The following is a 25,377-nucleotide window of genomic DNA, read 5'->3' as shown; positions in this document are numbered from 1 at the left end:
TCACGTCATCTATCATTTCACGAGTAACATTCGATAATCATGACAACAAATGAGGAAAAAGAAAAACGAAAGAAATATTCGCGGTTTTTTATATATATATATATATCAACAGTAATACTGAAGAAAAAAAATCAGAACAGGAGAAAAAAAATGGCACAGATGTTGTGATTTTCTGGATTGAAAAATGGTAAAACGTCATTATTTTGAGAACGAGTTATTTCAATTGAAAAAAAAGCGAAAAATAATCACTCGACGCAAACCCCCTCATCAAAATAATCCACAATCGAAGAGTAGGTGCAATGTCAGTACCAAATTTAAGACGATTGGATCGACGAAATTATTAATGATTTATTGATACTGAAAAATGAAAGCATTACGATCGTTAATAGACTGATAATAAATTAATTGGACGCAAATTCACCGGGAAATGCGCTTTGACTCAATTAAAAACATGTTTTTTCTTCTTTATTTACATTTTTTCTTTATCACCTCCATCTCCTCCTCTCTCTCGCTCTGCTGTTATTATTGTATTGTATACATATTTTTGGGCGCAAAAGCGGCTTTCTAATCAACAACTGCTTCTTGATTGATCTTTATTTAAACATTTTTTTTTCTGTTTACCAATTGAATTTTAGCAGTAACAATCGATGTCTCTGTTGCATACGCGAGAAACGTCTTAATATTGCAACACGTAGAGTCGCGGCGCTTGTTCTTAGTTAATTTCTACTGTGATTACTGCGTGGACTTGACGATTGACTGCTGGACGCCTCCTGGGCCTTTTGAATGTAAATATTCAGAAGCTTCAGCTTACCACCGTAGAGATTTTTTTTGTATGGCTCAAAGGCCTCCTCGCCTATTGCTGCATGAATCGCTACCATGCAGAAAACAGAGGCCTTGCGCACCACACTTTCGTTGTTGTCGTAAGCCTAAAAAAAAAATACGTTATTGACAATTCAACCAATAACCTAAAGTCATGTACCCCCCTTTGGCCCGATTTTTTTTTCATTTCTCAGTTAATTGAGTTTCACATATTCTCATTTAATAAAGCGAATAAAAAATAAAATGACGATATAAAATTATTACCAGCATCAATGTGTTCATAATGCCATCCAACTGTCCCTCGATGGCATTTTTTCCTCCATGCTCAACAAGATTCTGTATCATTTTAATGGCAGCGACATTTCTTGGAAATGGCTCTGTCTGAATGGTCGGTAGAGCCAGATGAATAATATGAGAAGGAGGCAATACAGTGGCTATCACAGCAGCACAATCCTCGGCAGCTTTGAGCAGCTGTAGAGGCTTCGTTGAGCCAACAGTAGCCCCATGTCCTCCTCGTCTGGGGCTCCCCGAATTAGGATCATAAGCATCAGGTTTATGCTCATCCAGCACCTTGATGACAAGTAGCTCAACATAAGGCTGGAAATTGTCAAGGAGCTCCTTACACCTCAGCATTTCAACGAGTGTCTTCAACACTTCGATCTCCAGAGGTTTATTATTAGTCGCCAGGAGATCCAGCATTGTCTTGAGGAATTTTTTGAATTGGAGTTTGATATACTGTGCCCCATCCCCTCGGACATAGCTCTGGAACTCCTGAAGTACACTGGCTTTTTCAGCAGGTTCAACGTCACTCTGTAACAGTCTCAAGCTCTTGTTGAAAAACTCAGGTCCCCTTGGACAGCTGCCAGCACTGCCACCACCGTCCGCGGCGTCCATCAGTCCATTATTTCTTCTGTTGGGGAGAATCAGATCACCAGCAATTGTGTCACTGCCATTGCCATTGACTATCGTCGAGCTGACTGATCTCATCCTCTGGGTGGGTGAGGAGACTGACGATGATCTTCCAGAATTGGACATTGTCAAGCACTCAATTCTCTCCTCAACGTCCGCCATGTTTGATATACCCGAATCCTTGGAGGTGGCAGCTCCCTCCATTCTCTCGAAGCTGAAGTTCTGAATTTCCGCTGTTGTCTTCCTCAGGGACTTGTAGAATTCCTCTGCGTTGAGACTCTCGTCGTCATGGGAGTTGTCGAGGCAGTTGGCACTCTCTAGGGGTCGGTGGGGTGTCTTCAGGGGAGAGGGGGGTGTGTAGTAGTGTTTCGTGGGGAGATGAGTGTTTGGTGAAGCTGGTGTCGAGGTCGAGGCTGACGCTGAAGCTGAAGCAGAGGCTGATGTTGACGAGCGTCGCAGGTGCGTCTGGATGATGGGCATTGCGATGTCCTGATACAGTTGGGGGAGTTCATTCAGGATCATGGGGAACTGAGGGGGATTGAGATTGTATAGGGCAATGACAGACTCCTGGGCGTGACGACGAACGTCCTGGGACTTGACGTCGTTCGTCCAATCCAGGAGGCGAACTAGCGCTGACTTGCAGGATGAATTGAGAGCTGATGGGTCCGATGACTCTGCTGCGTGGGTCAGGAAATTTAGGGTCGAGGTTTTCACACGAGAATTTGGCTTCTGAGTTGGATCGGTGAGAAAACGCATTATACAGGGCAGAAGCTGCTCCCCTGGGAAGTAGTCCCGAATAACGTCGAGGGTCCGGTTGATCTTCGTTTGAATGGATGTCAATAAATCTGTTCCCGATTTATTCAGTAATTTCGTGCAGAGAACGTAGAGCCAATCACCCAAGTCTTCGTGGTGGGTCACTATGAGTTCGTTCAACGTATCCAAGAATAAACTGAAGACTTTTGTGTGCGAGTCCATGAACATTTTTGTGAATATGTCGGTTATGTTGCGTAACTCAGTCGCTGATAAGGTGTTACCGTTGGATAAAAATTGTTGGAGATCTATGAGGCCCTCCTTGCGCTCGCCCCAGTGCTTTCTATTGCAGTATTCTATTATTTCTTTGATGTCCTGAGGGGGAGAAAATTTTTTTTTTTAATGCATCAGTTTAGAAATTGAGCCTGATGGGAATGACTTTTATTTGCGTAAAGTTTGGTGGCTCTAAGAATTTTATTGGCCTCTACGGGGTGACTATTTACTGAGCTTCCACTTAGCAGGAAGAATATGTAAACGAATTTCATTTTTCGTGATAAATTTCAAGTGAGCAAGGTTTTATTATAAAAGAAAATATCAACAAAAATTATCAAATGACGAACCTTTGGAACTGAAGGCTCCCACAGATCCCGGTAGAGTCTCTGCTGTGAACCGCTCCACGAGTACGACTAAATTATTGTAATTCCCAGTGATGATAATGACGATGTTTAGGTGTATTTTTCCCAGACAAAAAGCAATCCAACGAAAAATCATTTGGAAAATAAACGGTCGAGCAACATAAACAATTAAAATAAACAAAACACATTAGTGACATGCAGCCAGGATAATTTTCAACACAACACAATGTCGTCAGTCTTACATGACAATGAATTTCGGAATCATGAGAAATTAAATCAGTTGATGTGAAGTAATTCCTTGAGACGACAATTTTTATTTATTTATTCATTTTATTACTTACGTCACTAGGTCTCCGGAAGTTATCCATACTTCTCTCCGAGCATATACTGCTGGTTTCACTTTCGTCACTGTGATCCCCTTTTCGCTGGGACCTCGAGTGATGATGATCATTGGTATCGAAAGATAGAGCATCAGCCAGAGCTGATTCTGCCTCTCTCGAACGTTGGAGCATCTTCTCGGCCATAACTGGTGCCCTTGGAGATGCGTAGACATTCCTACTCCTGGAAGTTGGACATCTGTGATTAATTTTGATTTATTCAAGTATTAGAATTAGCTGCTGTATGGTTTTTTAAATGATAAACTATACAAATGTGCGATGTTATTAGATTTTGCTTTTTTCTTCTGAAATAACTGAAATTTTTTTTATACCTTAATTTTGACGCTAAACTTCCAAATCTCTGGGGACTTGGGTCACGACTGTTCTCTGAACTTCTCATTCCTTGGCCCGATAGTCTTCGTGGCCTAGGAACTAGTGAGTCCCCATCCCGGTTATACGTTGCATAACTGAGCCTTGATGACGGCGAACATGACCTACTACTTGCTGAAATAATTAAGAAATTCGAGAAATTAGAATACGTAATTGTCTTTTCGATGTTGAATAACAAAAAAAAACCTCATATAGTTTCCGAATTATTTTATTCGTGAGAATAAAACTTTCAATTTCCTGATTTGACATGACCGAAAAAAACCCAAAAGTCATATAAATTGGCTAGAAAAAAACTGTCATTTCTTACGTTGAGATTGAGAAACCCCTGACACTCTGGTTTTAGTTCTGGCACTTCTCTCAGGACTCGCAGGGACTGCCGAGTCCAATGGCCGCACTGACCGAGCTAAAAGTTATTAGAAAAATAATTAATTAATGATTAATCAATAAATCAGTGATTAGACTTCAAAATTTGTACTGCAAATAAAATATATCAACATTTTTTAATATAATTTGCAATAAAAACAAAATATTAATAAAGGCACAATATATGAATCGGTACCTTGTCTATTCTGATGGTCATTATCTATTCCACGTGAACAATTGAAATTGTTCAATACACAGTATTTAATTCTTCCATTAATTCTTTCATTATCAATTTAATGTAGCAGAAAAATCATTGAATAATTACTTACGGGAAGTGACTTTGTTGCGGTTGAGATTACCATACAGAGCTCTCGCTTGAGCTCTCCTTGCGGCATTCAGGTCAATAGCACTGTTAGACCGAGGTCCTGGCGATACGCGACCTTGAAGCAGTGGAAAAATAACAGTGAAAATTAAATTTCATTGGCTCATTAAAAAATTCTGTTTGAAGGTTCCCTACTCCGTTATTTTTTAATTATAACTCAACAAATAATTGTCTCAAGAGACAAGAGGGAACCATACAATCTGTCGAATCTCTTGTTATAAATTATAAAAATATAACAAATGAAAAATTCCTCCTGTATTACGTAGAGTTATTTCTGGTAATTAATTAAAACTTTGCTTACGAATGGTCATTTTTTCCCCAATTGTTCAATTGAAATTATTACAAAGGCACCATTCGAAAACAAAAATAAAGTTAAATCCTTTCATCCCCCAATCAACCAGAAGTGCACATCAATATACAATGTTGTGATAATGTTAATGCTGTGAATAGAATAATTAATGATAATAACCAAATGATAACTATGAAAAGAATTACAGTAATTGTCAGTTGGTCTTTGGAGTACTGGAATTCCAGACTGACGATAAGAACGTGGCAGTGATGGTGTCCTTTTCAGTGGCCCATGTGGTGGACTTTGAGTCTGATGAAGATTTTCCGTGCTGCCTTCTCGTATTTTTCAATTATTTTAATTCAACATTTTTTAAATAACGAGATTAATTCATTGCAATGGTAATGTCCAGCATTGTATGGTCATGAGCCAGCATGAGGAGAAAAAAAATGAGAGAGCATGAGAGCAGCACATTGGAGGCAATAAAAAAAATTGGTTTCGTCTTCAGGAAAAACTATGATTTTTTATAGAGAGGGTGTGTAAGAGAGTGGCTAGTTACTATTAGAGCAGAAAATATCAATCCTGTTTCAAATCAAAGGCTGTTTGATTTTGGATCTTTCAAAATAATTATTTTCAATCCAAAGGAAAACAAATTCAATTCAATTCGATTCAATTCAATTAGAATAGTTTGACTGTATTTTTTTATGGCCTGATGGTAATTGCCATCCAATTTACACGATCAGCAGGACTAGGGTAGCAATATTTAATTGTGAATTACCTGCTGCACTCATGGCGGGTCTGGTAGGTCTAGGAGGTATTGAAGAGGTTCGGGTGACTGCGTTGAGACTGTTTACGCTCCCACTGTTGCTCTGTGATAATAATGTACGCTTGCAATTGCTGTCCATGGTGTTCAAAAGTGCCTCCGCTTGATCGGGGAAGTGATCTCGAAATGCCCAATATGCTCTGAATCGGACAAACGGTGGAAAAAGTTGATTAATAAAAAAAATATTCCATGGCTAGGGTAATCAACTAATATTAGTGAATTATTGAATTAATAATTAACATAAGACGAAGAAATACGTACTTCCTTGCAAATACTCTAGCCTCTGCATCGGAATCCGCTACCCCCTTCCCAATCGTCTCCTGAAGGATTTTCAGTTGTTTCTGAAGGAGTGTCGTAGGCCAGCCTTGCAGCATCAGGGCAATATATTCACAAGCTGCTCTCCTGATGTCCCTACTCTTACTAGATAATGAGGCGGAAATAATGGGAATGAAGCGACTACTCTGAGTGTTCTGCAAGATAAACCTGAGAGCGACAGCTCCCGATGTCGCCATAATCTGGAAATTTCGCATTTATAATTGTATTTTCTTTTCTTTTCATTTATTTAGTTTTTAATATTGTTATGTAATGAGTGGTCTTCATACCTTAGCACTATTTTGTATGAGATTCATGAGAGGCCCTAGCAAACCCTCTATAAAAGCAGCAAATTTGTTCTTGAGGTGCCGACTCAGAAATGCAAGGGTTATGCAAGCCTCTTTGACAACTTGGGATCGTAAGTCTGTAATTGCACCCTCGTAACTATTTTGCAAACTCTTCAATAAATCCATGAAGTTTTCATTATTCGCACCACCAGCCAAGAGGATGCCACGTAATTTTTTCAACTGAAAATTATAGCAAAAATCTCGTCAATTTTTTTTATTTGTCGTTTAAACAAAATGCAATTGAGATTATTTTACTCACACTATCAATTCTTTGGTTCCAGTCTTTCTTGTCATCACCAATAGTCTCTCGAATCACCTTGATTTGATCCTCGAGGTCACGTGGGGAGAATAAATGAACACTAGGAACGTCCTCAAACGCAGTGAGAAAGGTTTCCTCGTCAATCGCACCAGCTCCTCCTTGAGACAAAAAAATCGTTTCCGTGAATTACAAATTATTTAACTTTTACCTCATGAGCTCTTTTTTCTCAACTCACCCACTGATGGCAGCTTCGAAGCTGGTCCGAACTGGCTCTTCTTTTGGAGCACACTTTTTACTCGTTTGACTGGTGCTGATTTAATCTATAAAAGAAAAAGGAACAAGAGGATTAGTGACTTTTTTATTAAAAAAAAATCTAGATAGATTTTTTTTACTCACAGCTCTGTCAGGTTCGTCATGTTCTTTTCCAACTGCAAAAAAAAATTGTGGCCATAAAATATTAAAATCAGGATTTTTGTCAACAAGAACTCAAAAGGTGCAAATAAATAAATCAGAATAGTAATTTTCAAATCCCTGATATATTTAAAATAATAAATTTGTGCACAGATATATTGTTCTTTGCAAGTCAGTAACGAATACTTTGAGTGATACCTAAATCTGAGTACAACCACAGGGGTTTATGAATATCACAATGGCATCCACGTGCCCTAGCCCCAGGATGCTTGACAATATTGTCCCATTGAAGTATCCAAGTGCTACTGGGGTCCCAGATTTTTTTATCAACACTCGGATACCTAATCAGGCCACGATGTGCACATCTATGCCTGTGAAGATTCACTGACTGACGCTGTGGTACCACAACACTTGCAGTTCCGTACATTTTTTCATGGCATGTAATTGTACCGGGGAATTTTACTTAGTAGGTGATAATAGAAGTACTTTTTCTACTATTAATAAATTAAATTCACTTTAGGATGGTTTTACGGGTATTAAAGTTATGAGCACACGTTTAAGAAGTCCTTCGACTATAACTACTGAATTAAACTCAATTTTCTCGGAACACCAATGACTTTATGGTGTAGATTATCAAGGCGCTCATGATAACGAGGGATTTTTCGATTTTAGAAATTGTTGACGAAGTTAATCTTGTCAGATTGACTTAAATAAAATATTTTGTCGTCCCTGAAGCTGATTAATACTCATTCAACAACTAGAGGTGAAAATAATGCTCGAGAAAGTGTAAAACACACGCGGCGGCTTGTCTAGCTGTTGTCAGCCAGTGGGAAATTTATTCGCCCTCTCTTAGGCACGATGAAAGTAATTTAACAATGCTTTATATAAGTTTTTAAATTCCTTGTTATTCACCACTTCCCAAAGTCACAATTCCAATTAATGAAAAATCTCTGCCACGTTTTTTGCCCCAGTAAATTGTCTATCTGTTTGCCATTTTACTGCCACTTTGAGGTTTCAATAAATTTATTTTATATTCAATAGATTTTCAGCTTGAAAGATAAATCAACATCTTTACAACGAAAATAGTACTAAATAATTTTTGTCAAACCAAAATCACACTTAAAAAATTATTTTTTAAAAATTGAAAATGATCTCAATCATTCAATCGCGTGCTCGTTAATTATCACTAGATAATTGACCGTTAATTTTTATTTGAATAGAGAGGATAACAATAGGCAATGTAATACGTCTGCTAGTAAACTACATCACCGCAAAATTGTTCGTGAGTAAAGTTTTCATCCATAGCGTTTCAGTTGTGTTGATAAAGGTCGGGTAGGGGAGTGACACGACAGTGGGGGAGGGAAAATGAGGAGAGAGAGAGAAGAAAAAGAGGAGAAGGGTCCGACCTTCCTCTATGAATTGGTCGTTTGATTTGGGTAATCGTGAGATTCATTAAAAAAATTATTTTAATAATTAATTGGCTGCTGTTTGCACGTAGGGAAAATTTGCATTTGAAAAAATCGTCAGTAACGGAATTATTCTACGATTGCAAATTTCAAGGTGAGGATTCCTCTCGGAATCTTTCATGATTGGTTACATAAACATTGGACGAGGGAAAAATTGATGAATAGGAAAATTACGTCATTGCTGTCATTTTTTCTTATTTTTCGTTTTATGAAGAAATTTCTATGTCGAATTCCTCTTGTTTAATCCACGGTTAATCAGTACCTTCACCTACTCGCTTGTCTGAGCAATAGTCAGTGTACATAAAGAAAATTACATAAGGAGAGATAAAGAGGAAAACAAAAGACGAAAATTTACGGTCGCTTTACGTAATTCTAGATGGAATGGGAATAAACCAAGAAGAATTGGAATAAACTTCTTCATTCAATATTTTCAATTGAGAAATAAAACTAAAACCACCGATGAATTTTCTTAGAATTTCTTACGTTTGTGGAAGTTCATTTGTATGAAAAAAAAACAATATATAGACGTATATATTGATGTCATTATTCAAAATTGAGTTTTAATTTTTTTAAAGATTCTAGAACAACCGATCGTGATTGCTTATAAATAATGGACGTAAATACACACAAATAATTTAATTAAGAAACCATAAAATTGCTTTCAACCACTCGATAGTTCTCATTACCCTATGAATTTGCTTTCTTGAAATCATTGTACGTCTGCACATGTGCGAAAAGTGAAAGGCGTGTATTGAGGAGGCACAGAAGTGCACGCGAGAGATTCCTAGAGGTATTTACAACTCGATATTGACTCATTCGGAATTTTCATGACAATATCTTAGGGCTTCAGTATCGAAGTGATGTGAAAAATTGTGAGGCAGAATTAATAATCCAGAGCGCAATGCAAAATGTATGTCAATACTTAGAAAATGTATTGTTATAATAATAAGAACAGATTTATCCATTCCGAGCCTCACAAAAATAAATTCTCTGAACAATAAATTTTGCTCTTGTGTCACGTATGAAGAATGTCCTTTGAAATGGAGATATCAGCGGGCAACAATATTTTCACACTGATTATCCTCGACGAGTCTATTTTTCACGGTTGCTTTGACATTCAAGAATAAGGTTTGTTAAATCAACTTATGATGCTCCTCAACCAAGCCCACTCGTGACGCAATCGATAATAGATCGTCATCGCATAACACATTCAACTGGTGATTTTTTTAGTTCTATGTTCAAGACTTTTAAAACCCGATAATTACCAAACAAACATTAAAAGAAGACCGTAAAAATGTCCTTTGTAATGATGATGAATCTCGATGACTATTTCTTGGATAATTTACTTACAACTCAGTTTCAATGATGACGTGTTTATTTTTGTTCAATTCAATGATGAATTGTTCATTAATTCCCATTCATCATTAAGTACGAATTAATTTTTCTCTTTCATTCGGTCGAGAATGATTGAGATTTTAATTTTGTAAAAACCCGTTGACCATTCAAACTCGATTATCCAGATGAGATGGATGTTGATGCATGAATTAATGACTCTAAATGTAGGATATAAGTTTAATACCCACCCTGGGAATAATATTCGATCTTCATGGAATGTTTAGCTATTATTGTGAAACAGGTTTCTCAAGGATAAATCTTCTGACACGAGAGACATCTTTTCATTTTTCAGACGAGTTAATATGTTTACTAGACTCAATCACTGAACTTCTGGCGTATTTGCCATATTTATTCAATTGTTCTATTCAATTTCGCGCCTAAAAAATAGAGTTGTCGAGAGTTTAACCAGTTTCAAGTACTTATTCATGACCATCGGAGATTTAAAAGAATGGCTGTTAGAAAACATAATTAATTACGTGTGTATGTCTTTCTCTCTCTCTCTCTCTCTCTCTCTTTATGAAAAATTCATATTCAATTATCTACGGATTATTCATTTCTATTGATTCCATGAATATTCAGTGGCGATACCTGACACGATGATCCGAAATTTGAGCACAGGAGGTAGAGCGTGAATATCGAATGGAAAAAAATCTAGGCGAAAGATATAATTGGAACTGAACATATGGAGTTACAACTAATTCCAAATTCCATTACAGTGTTTCCACCATTCGGTTGAACTTTAGCATGAAATTTTTTTGGATAATAAATTACGATATCATGAATGTGAATTCTTAATCTGACTGGATACAAATTTTCTCATTATAATAAATTGTATATAAAAACCGAACTGTCATTGCTCAGAAATTCTAGATATTAAAGCAAACTACAGATATTCAGGCAGTGAATAAAATCAAGGCAACTGTCTGGCGAATTAATATTAATTAATTATACTATTTACTCACGTTCAAAATTCGTCACCATCGGCATAAAATCGTGATCAGCCTTCACTTGCTCGAATCTCTCCACCAAAAGTTGCATTCTGATGACAAAAACAAGAAAAAAATATTAATTGGTATGGGTACAAAGTATTCTTCATTCTCCGTTGGTTTATTCAGTAATTGGGTTGTTGCATGATTTTTATTATCAAAAACCTGATGAAATTTACAAACTCGATAAAAAATATTGACTACGCATTTTTTTGTCATGAAGAAAATGAATAATCAAGAGCTCACATCATCATAGCGTAGAAGTTTTAATATCCTATACCTCATAAATTTTTCATTATTTTCTCAATTAATAAAATGCGTATCTAATATTTTTCTTACTCGGCTTTTATACCCAATAAAATTATCATGCAAGAGCCCCATTCGAATCTTTGCAAGTTTCTTCGAGACTTACTTAGCTTGTGGTAAATTGTGTTTTCGCTGCAAATCATTTCGAAATTTTTCACCAACGTGTCTGTAAATATTAACAACTGTAGTGACAGCAGTTTCCCGTACTTTTTCATTTGGATCTGAAAGTAATTTGACAATGCTGGGGATCACTGCAGACAAGGCCATATCATCCGCACCATGTCTGAAGAACAAAAAAAATCCAGAAGTCAAAATTGAATAAATTACAATTTTAATGTAATTTGTGTATCGAAAAATATTATAATTAATTCACGTACTCATCAAGTGTGGTACTGAGTAAAATAAGGGACTCCTCCCTCAGTTTCGCATTTTTATGACTGAATGCAGTGTGGAGTTTGTCAAGAAGCTGCTGTGGTGTCATGCTTCCCTTCTCCATCAGCTTCAACAGCACCAATCGTGCCTTCTCGCGGGTTGTGTCTTTGCTATCACCTGAAATAACAATTACCATTCTGTGACGTGATCGATTGTGAATGATATTGTCAATAAATTATTGAGATACATACCCAATCTGTCAATTGTCGGCTGGATGATTGTCGTAAGATAAGGGCGAAAGTCATGCCCCATTCTGTCCGCTATCTGAGTCAATATTTCGAGACCATTTTGGACAATCTGGAGCGAAAAAAAAATTTTTTATAAATAATAAAATTACTATCTTATTATCTCGGACAACAATATCTCTTTAATATTAAAAACATAGGGAAACTAAAAGAGTAATGGATAGAAATCGAATTGGAAATGAAAAAAGCCGACGTAAAAAATCAAACTCAAATAGAGAGACCACGAAATTTAAGAAAATGAGCAAGGACAGGACGACGATGGAGAACAGCTGGACCTTGGCATGAATCGAGTCCAATCGTTCTATCCCACTCCACAAAAAAGTACACATGCCTCCCTCCCCTCTTATTTATCCATATCAAATGAGCAAATCTATTGAATTTTTTGCAGAGAAGAAAAGTCATTTAGAACATTCAAGAGAGAGGGTAAATAAATGAACAAATTTGATGAAAGAAAAAAAAAGGATGCGAGCTAAATATAGGAGTGAACGAGCTAACTGACTCGGACGACACACACGTTCTTCCTTTCTTTGCATTCTAAACGACGTAGGCGGGTGATCAGGCGATCGTGCATTATTGGAAATCAGTCCAGATGACTTTTTTGTTGTTTGATACCATCAACAGTGGGACATTAGACTCACTGACGTCACCAGTCAATGATCGTGTTGAAAATGAAGAATGACTTTACATGCTGGAGGGGCCGGAGGGTTTGCTGAATTTTTTGTACCCCAGCAATTATTTTGTTAAAATACTCCAGACACTTTAAGAAATACATATCACATATACAAAGTATTTTTCAAAAATACGTGCGTGTGTGCAATCCCATGCCACAAAATACAAAAATTATGAGATAGTCGTGGCAGTGGTGTAAAAATTGAAATGTGTAATTTGTATTTGTACGCCTCGAACTTCTCGATTGTGTGTAAAATTTTTGGGGCACCAGAGTTTCCCTGTGCTCCCCCACTTCGTCACGCCCGAAGAATTCAAAAAAATAGTGCAGAACTCCGGACAAAAGTCCTAGTGTTTCTGTCATCAAAAAAGGTGTGAAAGTCTCGATTTTCCATATAAAGCAAACTGGAAAATCACGTTTACTTCAAAAGGAAAAGGATTGCATCACACAAAATCGAGTGACATGATAAATCAGTACGAGAATTTCTTCTTTCTCAAGAAAACAGAAATAAGGAGGAGTCTATTCCAATGTAGTCAAGGATTCAACGACCCCTGATTTTTCAATTGAATGTCTGCGTAAATAAATAATTGCTCGGAAATTCAGGGCCTTCGAATAATCATTTTTTCATGTCAATTAGCATATATGCTTCAATCTAGAATTTTTTCTATCGCTATAATTTTATTTCTTAATATTCGAGCGCTGAAAAATCGATTTTAAAATATAATAAAATTCTATAACGTCTATGAATAATTCAATATTAATTAGTGTCAATAAATGGAAGCTATTAACGTTCAAATTGATGACAAACCTTACAAAGTTTCATAGAGTGCTTATCAAGAATAAATAAGAAGTTGTGAAAAGTAAATGAATTGTAATTGTAATTAATAAATAAATGGTGAAAAAATTGAAAAAGTGTACACACATCTTTGGAACAGATGCTGTTTGTAGAGCATAAAATTTCTTACATTCTTAGTCATTCCTTCGAATCACTCGTTAACGAGACTATTAATCATGATAAAATAGTGACGATTACCTTGGCATTGCCGTTGTGCAGCCACGAGATGACATTATCAATAAACAACCCGATGTCCTGGCACTCGATGCTGTTATTAGGATCGCTGAGGTAATTCAACAAATTATTACCCACTGTCATCTTCGTTTTTATGTCCGAAGTGGACAGCAGGGGCATGAAGCCATCCATGTCTCGTGGGTTCAAAGCCATGCTGAGAACAATTCACTACCGAATTGTAATTTTCAACTTCTGAAACCAATAAATTCACTAGATGAAAATGAGTAACTCAACTTCTTTCAAGACTGAAGAAATATATTATTTTTGATGGATTTTTAATGGATTTTTTAATTTATCTGGAAATCTAAAGCTCTGATGATGTCTCAGAAAATGTGGCTAAATTTTATTGATGATTTTTAATTTCGTATTCGATGTACTTCATCCCAATTCACTCTCATTCCCCTCCATGAAATTACAATGCGGCCTCACCCCCTCATCATAACCTTGGAAAAAGAATAATTTCTCAGACCGTCAAATGAAAAAATAAATAAATAAAACAAACCTGGAAAACGTTCAATCTTTTCAACGACTAAAGAAACGCAGAAATTCGTTATTTTATAGTCCTCCCCCAGAGCCGGTCATTGGCCCATCCCAAGTGCAAACATGATCCTCACGTAGTCTACAATCAACTACGGGTACGTAACTTGAGTTGCAGAATCACTGAATCATTTACGAAAATAAATGGATCCAAAAGGAATAAATGGGAAAAGGTTAAGATGGCGTGTTAACGACGACAATGGTAATGTGCCAACGAACTTGGCTGATTAATTATAAATAATTGTGACAGAGTTTGTGGAGGCACCAAGAAGTTTATAAACACTGGTGATAAGCACAGAGGAGGGCCGAGCAATACCTGACGAGGCACGAAAATTATCATAAAAATTTGGTTATTTATGTATTTGGTTGTTTTCAATATTTTAAATGACACTTCAGAATTCCCGAGGAGAATGTCGATGGGTTTTTTTGGCTTTTATGATGAGCCCTTGCCACACAGAATTCGTCTGAGGGCTTCACTTGTCCGAGAAGCCTACGATCCTGGCCAGAAAGATTTAACCGCGTCTTCACTGATTTTCGTTCGTTTTTAACACTTCACTGCACTCAATGAGATTTGACAAAAGTCTTTAATTGTTTTATTAACGTATTAGAGATTTTTTGTTTAGTTTTCAAGGATTGAAAAACTTTCAACTCCTCAACGATTCGACACCATCGAGACACTCGCCGCAAGCACCGCCATTTTGGTTGGTCGGGAAACTCAACTGATTTTTTTTTACATTCATTGTCGTTGGGTGGACGCAGTAGTTGGATGTTTCCAAGGTTGGTGGCGCACCAGTGTTTTTTTTTTCAATTTTCAAATTCCAGACCAAAGAGGATAGACCAAAGTAGAGGCTCAGTTCGGGGCAAAGAGGATAGACCAAAGTAGAGGCTCAGTTCGGGGGGTTAGACTGACGCCAGTTTCTCCACATTACCGACACGATTTCACCCCCGAGGAGACGGGGCGCCACGAGTACTACTGACGTGAATAACCCAGTGTGAGTGACATAGGAAGAGAGAGGGGGAAAGATATTTCTCTCTCGCTCATTGGCAATTTCATCGAAGTCTTTCAGGGGGGGCAGGGCGGTTCGCGTTTTTCTCGGCTCCTGGGCCTCCTAGAGCGAAATGGGCCCGGATTTGGGCTCATACCGTTTTTCGCCCATATCTTTGGAAATATCATAGCTAGGACAATTTGGCTGGCACCATTGGATTCGTGAGACGATTTCCGATTTTTCTAGGGGTCCGGGAATTTTCTAAAGTCGATTTTTCTAGTTTTTCGCGTTTTTCTCGGCTCCTGGGCCTCCTAGAGCGAAATGGGCCCGGATTTGGGCTCATACCGTTTTTCGCCCATATCTTTGGAAATATCATAGCTAGGACAATTTGGCTGGCACCATTGGATTCGTGAGACGATTTCCGATTTTTCTAGGGGTCCGGGAATTTTCTAAAGTCGATTTTTCTAGTTTTTCGCGTTTTTCTCGGCTCCTGGGCCTCCTAGAGCAAAATGGGCCCGGATTTGGGCTCATACCGTTTTTCGCCCATATCTTTGGAAATATCATAGCTAGGACAATTTGGCTGGCACCATTGGATTCGTGAGACGATTTCCGATTTTTCTAGGGGTCCGGGAATTTTCTAAAGTCGATTTTTCTAGTTTTTCGCGTTTTTCTCGGCTCCTGGGCCTCCTAGAGCGAAATGGGCCCGGATTTGGGCTCATACCGTTTTTCGCCCATATCTTTGGAAATATCATAGCTAGGACAATTTGGCTGGCACCATTGGATTCGTGAGACGATTTCCGATTTTTCTAGGGGTCCGGGAATTTTCTAAAGTCGATTTTTCTAGTTTTTCGCGTTTTTCTCGGCTCCTGGGCCTCCTAGAGCAAAATGGGCCCGGATTTGGGCTCATACCGTTTTTCGCCCATATCTTTGGAAATATCATAGCTAGGACAATTTGGCTGGCACCATTGGATTCGTGAGACGATTTCCGATTTTTCTAGGGGTCCGGGAATTTTCTAAAGTCGATTTTTCTAGTTTTTCGGGTTTTTCTCGGCTCCTGGGCCTCCTAGAGCGAAATGGGCCCGGATTTGGGCTCATACCGTTTTTCGCCCATATCTTTGGAAATATCATAGCTAGGACAATTTGGCTGGCGCCATTGGATTCGTGAGACGATTTCCGATTTTTCTAGGGGTCCGGGAATTTTCTAAAGTCGATTTTTCTAGTTTTTCGCGTTTTTCTCGGCTCCTGGGCCTCCTAGAGCGAAATGGGCCCGGATTTGGGCTCATACCGTTTTTCGCCCATATCTTTGGAAATATCATAGCTAGGACAATTTGGCCGGCGCCATTGGATTCGTGAGACGATTTCCGATTTTTCTAGGGGTCCGGGAATTTTCTAAAGTCGATTTTTCTAGTTTTTCGCGTTTTTCTCGGCTCCTGGGCCTCCTAGAGCAAAATGGGCCCGGATTTGGGCTCATACCGTTTTTCGCCCATATCTTTGGAAATATCATAGCTAGGACAATTTGGCTGGCACCATTGGATTCGTGAGACGATTTCCGATTTTTCTAGGGGTCCGGGAATTGTCTAAAGTCGATTTTTCTAGTTTTTCGCGTTTTTCTCGGCTCCTGGGCCTCCTAGAGCGAAATGGGCCCGGATTTGGGCTCATACCGTTTTTCGCCCATATCTTTGGAAATATCATAGCTAGGACAATTTGGCTGGCGCCATTGGATTCGTGAGACGATTTCCGATTTTTCTAGGGGTCCGGGAATTTTCTAAAGTCGATTTTTCTAGTTTTTCGCGTTTTTCTCGGCTCCGGGGCCTCCTAGAGCGAAATGGGCCCGGATTTGGGCTCATACCGTTTTTCGCCCATATCTTTGGAAATATCATAGCTAGGACAATTTGGCTGGCGCCATTGGATTCGTGAGACGATTTCCGATTTTTCTAGGGGTCCGGGAATTTTCTAAAGTCGATTTTTCTAGTTTTTCGCGTTTTTCTCGGCTCCTGGGCCTCCTAGAGCGAAATGGGCCCGGATTTGGGCTCATACCGTTTTTCGCCCATATCTTTGGAAATATCATAGCTAGGACAATTTGGCTGGCGCCATTGGATTCGTGAGACGATTTCCGATTTTTCTAGGGGTCCGGGAATTTTCTAAAGTCGATTTTTCTAGTTTTTCGCGTTTTTCTCGGCTCCTGGGCCTCCTAGAGCGAAATGGGCCCGGATTTGGGCTCATACCGTTTTTCGCCCATATCTTTGGAAATATCATAGCTAGGACAATTTGGCCGGCGCCATTGGATTCGTGAGACGATTTCCGATTTTTCTAGGGGTCCGGGAATTTTCTAAAGTCGATTTTTCTAGTTTTTCGCGTTTTTCTCGGCTCCTGGGCCTCCTAGAGCAAAATGGGCCCGGATTTGGGCTCATACCGTTTTTCGCCCATATCTTTGGAAATATCATAGCTAGGACAATTTGGCTGGCACCATTGGATTCGTGAGACGATTTCCGATTTTTCTAGGGGTCCGGGAATTGTCTAAAGTCGATTTTTCTAGTTTTTCGCGTTTTTCTCGGCTCCTGGGCCTCCTAGAGCGAAATGGGCCCGGATTTGGGCTCATACCGTTTTTCGCCCATATCTTTGGAAATATCATAGCTAGGACAATTTGGCTGGCGCCATTGGATTCGTGAGACGATTTCCGATTTTTCTAGGGGTCCGGGAATTTTCTAAAGTCGATTTTTCTAGTTTTTCGCGTTTTTCTCGGCTCCGGGGCCTCCTAGAGCGAAATGGGCCCGGATTTGGGCTCATACCGTTTTTCGCCCATATCTTTGGAAATATCATAGCTAGGACAATTTGGCTGGCGCCATTGGATTCGTGAGACGATTTCCGATTTTTCTAGGGGTCCGGGAATTTTCTAAAGTCGATTTTTCTAGTTTTTCGCGTTTTTCTCGGCTCCTGGGCCTCCTAGAGCGAAATGGGCCCGCATTTGGGCTCATACCGTTTTTCGCCCATATCTTTGGAAATATCATAGCTAGGACAATTTGGCTGGCGCCATTGGATTCGTGAGACGATTTCCGATTTTTCTAGGGGTTCGGGAATTTTCTAAAGTCGATTTTTCTAGTTTTTCGCGTTTTTCTCGGCTCCGGGGCCTCCTAGAGCGAAATGGGCCCGGATTTGGGCTCATACCGTTTTTCGCCCATATCTTTGGAAATATCATAGCTAGGACAATTTGGCTGGCGCCATTGGATTCGTGAGACGATTTCCGATTTTTCTAGGGGTCCGGGAATTTTCTAAAGTCGATTTTTCTAGTTTTTCGCGTTTTTCTCGGCTCCGGGGCCTCCTAGAGCGAAATGGGCCCGGATTCGGGCTCATACCGTTTTTCGCCCATATCTTTGGAAATATCATAGCTAGGACAATTTGGCTGGCACCATTGGATTCGTGAGACGATTTCCGATTTTTCTAGGGGTCCGGGAATTTTCTAAAGTCGATTTTTCTAGTTTTTCGCGTTTTTCTCGGCTCCGGGGCCTCCTAGAGCGAAATGGGCCCGGATTTGGGCTCATACCGTTTTTCGCCCATATCTTTGGAAATATCATAGCTAGGACAATTTGGCTGGCACCATTGGATTCGTGAGACGATTTCCGATTTTTCTAGGGGTCCGGGAATTTTCTAAAGTCGATTTTTCTAGTTTTTCGCGTTTTTCTCGGCTCCTGGGCCTCCTAGAGCGAAATGGGCCCGGATTTGGGCTCATACCGTTTTTCGCCCATATCTTTGGAAATATCATAGCTAGGACAATTTGGCTGGCACCATTGGATTCGTGAGACGATTTCCGATTTTTCTAGGGGTCCGGGAATTTTCTAAAGTCGATTTTTCTAGTTTTTCGCGTTTTTCTCGGCTCCTGGGCCTCCTAGAGCGAAATGGGCCCGGATTTGGGCTCATACCGTTTTTCGCCCATATCTTTGGAAATATCATAGCTAGGACAATTTGGCTGGCACCATTGGATTCGTGAGACGATTTCCGATTTTTCTAGGGGTCCGGGAATTTTCTAAAGTCGATTTTTCTAGTTTTTCGCGTTTTTCTCGGCTCCTGGGCCTCCTAGAGCGAAATGGGCCCGGATTTGGGCTCATACCGTTTTTCGCCCATATCTTTGGAAATATCATAGCTAGGACAATTTGGCTGGCGCCATTGGATTCGTGAGACGATTTCCGATTTTTCTAGGGGTCCGGGAATTTTCTAAAGTCGATTTTTCTAGTTTTTCGCGTTTTTCTCGGCTCCGGGGCCTCCTAGAGCGAAATGGGCCCGGATTTGGGCTCATACCGTTTTTCGCCCATATCTTTGGAAATATCATAGCTAGGACAATTTGGCTGGCACCATTGGATTCGTGAGACGATTTCCGATTTTTCTAGGGGTCCGGGAATTTTCTAAAGTCGATTTTTCTAGTTTTTCGCGTTTTTCTCGGCTCCTGGGCCTCCTAGAGCGAAATGGGCCCGGATTTGGGCTCATACCGTTTTTCGCCCATATCTTTGGAAATATCATAGCTAGGACAATTTGGCTGGCACCATTGGATTCGTGAGACGATTTCCGATTTTTCTAGGGGTCCGGGAATTTTCTAAAGTCGATTTTTCTAGTTTTTCGCGTTTTTCTCGGCTCCTGGGCCTCCTAGAGCGAAATGGGCCCGGATTTGGGCTCATACCGTTTTTCGCCCATATCTTTGGAAATATCATAGCTAGGACAATTTGGCTGGCACCATTGGATTCGTGAGACGATTTCCGATTTTTCTAGGGGTCCGGGAATTTTCTAAAGTCGATTTTTCTAGTTTTTCGCGTTTTTCTCGGCTCCTGGGCCTCCTAGAGCGAAATGGGCCCGGATTTGGGCTCATACCGTTTTTCGCCCATATCTTTGGAAATATCATAGCTAGGACAATTTGGCTGGCGCCATTGGATTCGTGAGACGATTTCCGATTTTTCTAGGGGTCCGGGAATTTTCTAAAGTCGATTTTTCTAGTTTTTCGCGTTTTTCTCGGCTCCTGGGCCTCCTAGAGCAAAATGGGCCCGGATTCTGGCTCATACCGTTTTTCGCCCATATCTTTGGAAATATCATAGCTAGGACAATTTGGCTGGCGCCATTGGATTCGTGAGACGATTTCCGATTTTTCTAGGGGTCCGGGAATTTTCTAAAGTCGATTTTTCTAGTTTTTCGCGTTTTTCTCGGCTCCTGGGCCTCCTAGAGCAAAATGGGCCCGGATTTGGGCTCATACCGTTTTTCGCCCATATCTTTGGAAATATCATAGCTAGGACAATTTGGCTGGCGCCATTGGATTCGTGAGACGATTTCCGATTTTTCTAGGGGTCCGGGAATTTTCTAAAGTCGATTTTTCTAGTTTTTCGCGTTTTTCTCGGCTCCGGGGCCTCCTAGAGCGAAATGGGCCCGGATTCGGGCTCATACCGTTTTTCGCCCATATCTTTGGAAATATCATAGCTAGGACAATTTGGCTGGCACCATTGGATTCGTGGTAGGATCGAACTCGAGTCCACAGCATGCGATTTGAGGACGCTCGCTGTGCGCCAATATAGCAATTAAAATATTGTATTTAGCTCTTGGTACATGCTTAACTAACTGGCCAGGTGAAAATATTTCTCTCCTGACCGGGAAAAATAGATCTTTTAAATTAATTTTTGTAAACCTAAAAACGACATATTATGGCTGAAAAATCATAAAGAAACATTTCAAAGGCGCAGAAGCCTATATCTCCACTCTCGACTTGTCCCCGTGGCAGCGGGACTGCTACTGAGGCGTTACCGGCTTGGCCGATATGCTGATACCCCAGTAGGATTCGTGGCGCCCCGTCTCTTCGGGGGTGAAATCATGTCGGTAATGTGGAGAAACTGGCGTCAGTCAAACCCCCAGAACTGAGCCTCTACTTTGGTCTATCCTCTTTGACTGAGCCTCTACTTTGGTCTATCCTCTTTGTTCCAGACGAATGTTCCGGAACAAAATAATTTAGACTTATTCTCATCTTGATGAATATTTTTTATTGTTACTCTTTCGCAGTATTTACAAGTAATTTTACAGCCACATTTACAATATTATACAATTGATTTTACTTATTATGTCAAACTAGCGCAATGAAGTACAAGTTCACAAGAAATTCTTCATTCTATTCTCAATATTCGATAAAATTCGACGCATAAATCCCTTTTGACACCATAAGGACCGAGGCACAATGGAGGTTAGATTGAAATAGGAGAAGATAACCCCTTGACCCTTCTGACTAGCTCGCCCACGTTCCTTAATCGTGGAATCAATGTTTTCCAGTGTTTCTTTTGGTTATAAAGAAGAAAATTTGTCGCATTTTTTCCGTCCACTTTTTTTAATTAAACTAATTTTAATTGGACATGGGCCATTTTTGTTACCTCGGCCCCAATAATTCAAATCGATCGTCTAAACTTGACAATTAGACATAAAAATACAATAAATAAACATAAAAAATATAAAAACCTCACGAATCATTATTTCAAACAAATAAATAAATTAGATTTCTCAAAACAACCCCATTACCAATTAAACATTAACCACGAAATTGTACGAATGATAATAATGACAAGTGTACAGCTACTCATTTTGATTATTGACGATAAACTTCGCATTTTTCAATGGAATTAATAACAAATGACTCTACGTAATCAACTAATTTACCACTCAATGATAATGAAAATCAAAGAATCATTATCGTTAGTGATTATTCAATAAATGCGTTTCAGTGCTAATCTCTACATTCTTCTCGTAAATTTAGATTAATTTTTAATATTGAATAATTGTTGGCTAATTAATAAATTCCGTAATTCCCTTAAACTATTGGAAACAAAACCATAACCACTCAAGGCTTTTCCGACATGGTTCAGTGTTCTCGCTGCAATTCTTGGAGCAGTGGACAGACCTCTACCAAAGGCGTACCGAGCACCTCCTCACATACCTGGTTAATGTCAGTCTCCATCATCAACGATGATATCTGATCCTCGGACAGCATTTCAACACTGCAAAAAAATTTATTTCGTTCGATCTGTTAGTGCCTTGAGATTAATATACATCTCAATGAATGCTCCCCAAGACAAATCAATTCCTCACCTGGCTAAGCTTTCACTGTCAGACGTCTCCTCATCAGCATTGAGATAGGTCATAGTTTTTTCCAACGGCGAAGGTACTTTCTTTCCCTTGAACTCCCCTTTATCATCTTTCTGGAGCCTCTCAACCTTCTCCACCAGCCTAGGCTCACTAGAACGTCGCTCAGTCAGACTAGATATGTTAAGTATCATCATTCCATGATTCAACAACTCCTTAACCCTCTCCCCCGGACCAACACTCCACAGTACATCTAGAGATTGTCTTCTACTTGAATTCGAAGAACTTCCACAGCTCGCTCCACTGTTGGCGGCTGAGCTCCTTGATATCCAGTTGGCCAAACTACTATCCAATTTTCCACGATTCCTTCCAGATATATTTTTCTCCATCGCTTCAGTCCCACTATTTCTCCCCTCAGTTCCATCACCATCACCACTCCAATCTACAGGCAATGACTGCTGATTAACGAGTCTCCTGTTTCGTGCACTATTAGACTGACGAGGTCCGGAGATAATGGAAGCAGTCCCAGAGTCTGGGCTCAATTCACTTGGCAACGGTTTGTACGGTATCTGTTGATCCTCCTCGTCGGAGTAAACATCGTTATTGTAGTAAATCTCATCCGGCGAGTTATTCAAACTAATCTCTGTCCACTCATCACCGTTCTGCCCCCTGTGACACTCCTCCCCCTTGGCCTCATCGATTTTTCGTTCGGACATAACCTCAATTTTTTGCTGAAAACTTTGCGTTGAGGGAGAAGAGGTCGATGTACAGCAGCCTGAGATTCTCGGACGATTTTCACGTTTTATGTATTTTCGGGGCTCCGTGGAGGACATGTTGATAGTTGTGAGGCCTAGGTACTCCGGGGAGGGCTCGCGCTCGACTTTTTTTGGAATTGGACAGCTATTCGTAGGACTCATTTTTTCAGGGAGTTGAAGATATTCGTCGCTTGTGTAGTCAGTACTGTCGGGCGAGCCTGTCACACTGGAGTCTGAAGACGATGTCGTTGGATTATTCTTTTCAGCATTTGGTTTTTCACTAGTTCCATCGTACTGTCTTGTCTATGAATGGTAAAGAATTAACAATCAATTTTGTAGTCGGAAATATTTCATTCACGCATTCATTGAATTTCACGAGGAATTATGGAGACTTACACGATGAATTTCGTCACTTATTTTCTCTAAATTTCGCAGTGCTTCAGCGTAGGTCATCTTGGCTTCAGTAACTGAACGTTCAAGCTCGGTAACTCGAGTCTTTTGCTTCTCCACCACTTGGTTGAACTGAGCTTTCATTTCGTAAAAAGGCCTGTCCTCAAAGGAGAATAGAAATAATAATAAAGTACGAGGATTTCAATCGATTGGAATTTTTTGTTCAATAATGAAGTAAACTATTAGAAATAATGAAAAGGAAAATTCTTGCTGAAGAAGAGGTGAAAAATTGAGAGAATTTCTATCACTACTTACAATAATAACAGGGTGTGCCTGTAGGCGATACTGTTTATCAGAAGCAAGCTGCGACGTGCATCCATACTGCCAATGAATATATTATAAATAATAAAAAATACACAATTTTTCTCACTAGGAGATGATGCAAAAAATATTATTTTTCTCTACATAACTCAACAGTTCAAATCAAATAAAATCCACAGAGAAAATAAAATGTCGAAATATAATTTCGAATACCCAGGACATTTCTGGGTGATTATTGGAAGCATTCCATGCAAAAGTGCAGAGATAAAATGCTGAATGTCAACATTTTGTTCAGTTGCTATTGCTACTGGGAGCAAAAAAAATTAAAGTCTCTTTAAAAAAAAACTACTGCAGTGAATCAATTAAAATCTCATAGAATAATAATTCATTCCAATCAAGCAGATTGTTTTCAAATAAAATTTTCTTTTCATCACATAGGAAATCATTCAAAATAAATAAACTATGTGATTGATTCGACAGTCATTTCTTAGTTGACAGTTCAGTAAATGATTTAGCAGAATAAAAAAAACAGTGCGTATGGTATCCGAATTCACCTGGATTTAGCTATCGATCGTTTGAGCTCTGATTGCAATCGTTGAACGTTGTGCTCTGCATTGTGGTACAGTGCAGTCATGTGTCTGTGTTCAGCCTCAGACAGAGCTCTCTCATGCTCAGACTCATTGACTCTCTCTGTGGCATGATTCAACATTTCCTAGAACGAGAGAAAAACAATTGGCTGTGGTTCCTTCATTTCCAACAACTTCGTTTTTCTGTCAAAAACAATACGAGTTTGTAGTACCTGCCAAGCATGATCAAAGGACCTCCCCTCCATCCTGAGGCCCTCCTCAGCCAGGTAGACCATTTCTTTAGCAGCTGCATGTTGGCCATTGGCCCTCTCAAACCTGACTGCTGCTTTTTGAGCATCTCTGAGTGCCTTCAATCAATCAACAACGAAAAATCAGTTATGAACGTATCAACAACAAATCCATAACTGTTCAGCACTGGATGAACTCACTTCTTTGGCTTTGAAACGACTGTCATAATAAGGCTGAGACTTTTCGATGCATGAACCGAGTTTTTTTGCCATTGTGTTGATTGTTATTCGCGATTCACATAGTAATTTTCGGAAAGTCGCCCTGGCATCCTGGACATTGACACAAAACATGATTTTTTAATACTCAAAACAAGTTCACATTCAGCAAAGTATGAACTTTTTCAAGGGCATACTCACGTCCAAATCAACTTCAAGTTTATTTATATCGTCAGTTGCAGTGTTCAGCCTTTCAAGTTCAATCTAGAAAGAAATAAAAATGAAACACCATCCAGTGACAGTGTCTATAGGGTTGTCATGCCCATCCTCATCTTCGTAATACTCTATACATGCTACAAATCAATACAGTAAAGTTTTCTCTCTGCTGAAGTGCCAAAAAACAATAAAAAGAGCCTTGTCAATGAATCTTAACCTGCACTCGTGGATCCACTGCATCATCGACGCGATCTCCATCATTGCCATCATCACTGCACTCACGTCCACTCATTTTGCCCCCCCCCCCCAAATGCACTAAAATTATCAATTAACACGACAAAATTAACCTAATTATTATTTTAGGCAAGTGTCTTGGCAGCCACCTGTCTATGTACACTAGTGCTCCTGCCATTATCAG

The 25,377-nt window shown here is 39.5% G+C and overlaps 2 protein-coding genes across 11 annotated transcripts; both read right to left on the bottom strand.

Moving 5' to 3' along the window:
• Positions 1 to 328: 328 nt before the first annotated feature.
• On the bottom strand, positions 329 to 15,063 carry LOC135166871 (CLIP-associating protein 1). 8 transcript variants are annotated; one of them, XM_064129548.1, is made up of 21 exons: positions 14,132 to 15,063; positions 13,594 to 13,821; positions 11,840 to 11,945; positions 11,594 to 11,765; positions 11,323 to 11,499; positions 10,887 to 10,963; positions 7,049 to 7,080; positions 6,888 to 6,972; positions 6,653 to 6,810; positions 6,337 to 6,573; positions 5,996 to 6,249; positions 5,690 to 5,874; positions 5,121 to 5,246; positions 4,573 to 4,683; positions 4,440 to 4,463; positions 4,188 to 4,283; positions 3,823 to 3,994; positions 3,455 to 3,689; positions 3,099 to 3,164; positions 1,084 to 2,853; positions 329 to 926 (listed from the first exon to the last, which is right to left on the bottom strand). In XM_064129548.1, the coding sequence occupies exons 2-21, from the start codon at positions 13,780 to 13,782 to the stop codon at positions 717 to 719; spliced, it is 4,482 nt and encodes a 1,493-aa protein (XP_063985618.1). In that variant the 5' UTR covers positions 13,783 to 13,821; positions 14,132 to 15,063; the 3' UTR covers positions 329 to 716. The 8 variants fall into 8 exon arrangements, with proteins under 8 accessions (XP_063985618.1, XP_063985619.1, XP_063985623.1 ...); XM_064129549.1 differs by having other exon boundaries at positions 3,455 to 3,674; positions 14,132 to 15,061; XM_064129553.1 differs by lacking the exon at positions 3,099 to 3,164.
• Positions 15,064 to 21,143: 6,080 nt separating this feature from the next.
• On the bottom strand, positions 21,144 to 25,371 carry LOC135166540 (uncharacterized). Of its 3 annotated transcripts, none has more exons than XM_064128860.1 (9): positions 25,177 to 25,371; positions 24,945 to 25,007; positions 24,729 to 24,857; positions 24,513 to 24,647; positions 24,268 to 24,425; positions 23,708 to 23,773; positions 23,399 to 23,549; positions 22,254 to 23,305; positions 21,144 to 22,162 (listed from the first exon to the last, which is right to left on the bottom strand). In XM_064128860.1, the coding sequence occupies exons 1-9, from the start codon at positions 25,249 to 25,251 to the stop codon at positions 22,027 to 22,029; spliced, it is 1,965 nt and encodes a 654-aa protein (XP_063984930.1). In that variant the 5' UTR covers positions 25,252 to 25,371; the 3' UTR covers positions 21,144 to 22,026. The 3 variants fall into 3 exon arrangements, with proteins under 3 accessions (XP_063984930.1, XP_063984932.1, XP_063984931.1); XM_064128862.1 differs by having other exon boundaries at positions 24,945 to 25,096; positions 25,177 to 25,263; XM_064128861.1 differs by lacking the exon at positions 23,708 to 23,773.
• Positions 25,372 to 25,377: the final 6 nt, after the last annotated feature.

The sequence above is a fragment of the Diachasmimorpha longicaudata genome, chromosome 10 (assembly GCF_034640455.1).
Source record: "Diachasmimorpha longicaudata isolate KC_UGA_2023 chromosome 10, iyDiaLong2, whole genome shotgun sequence".
NCBI lineage: Eukaryota > Metazoa > Arthropoda > Insecta > Hymenoptera > Braconidae > Diachasmimorpha > Diachasmimorpha longicaudata.
This window is presented reverse-complemented; position numbering and strand designations above follow the sequence as displayed.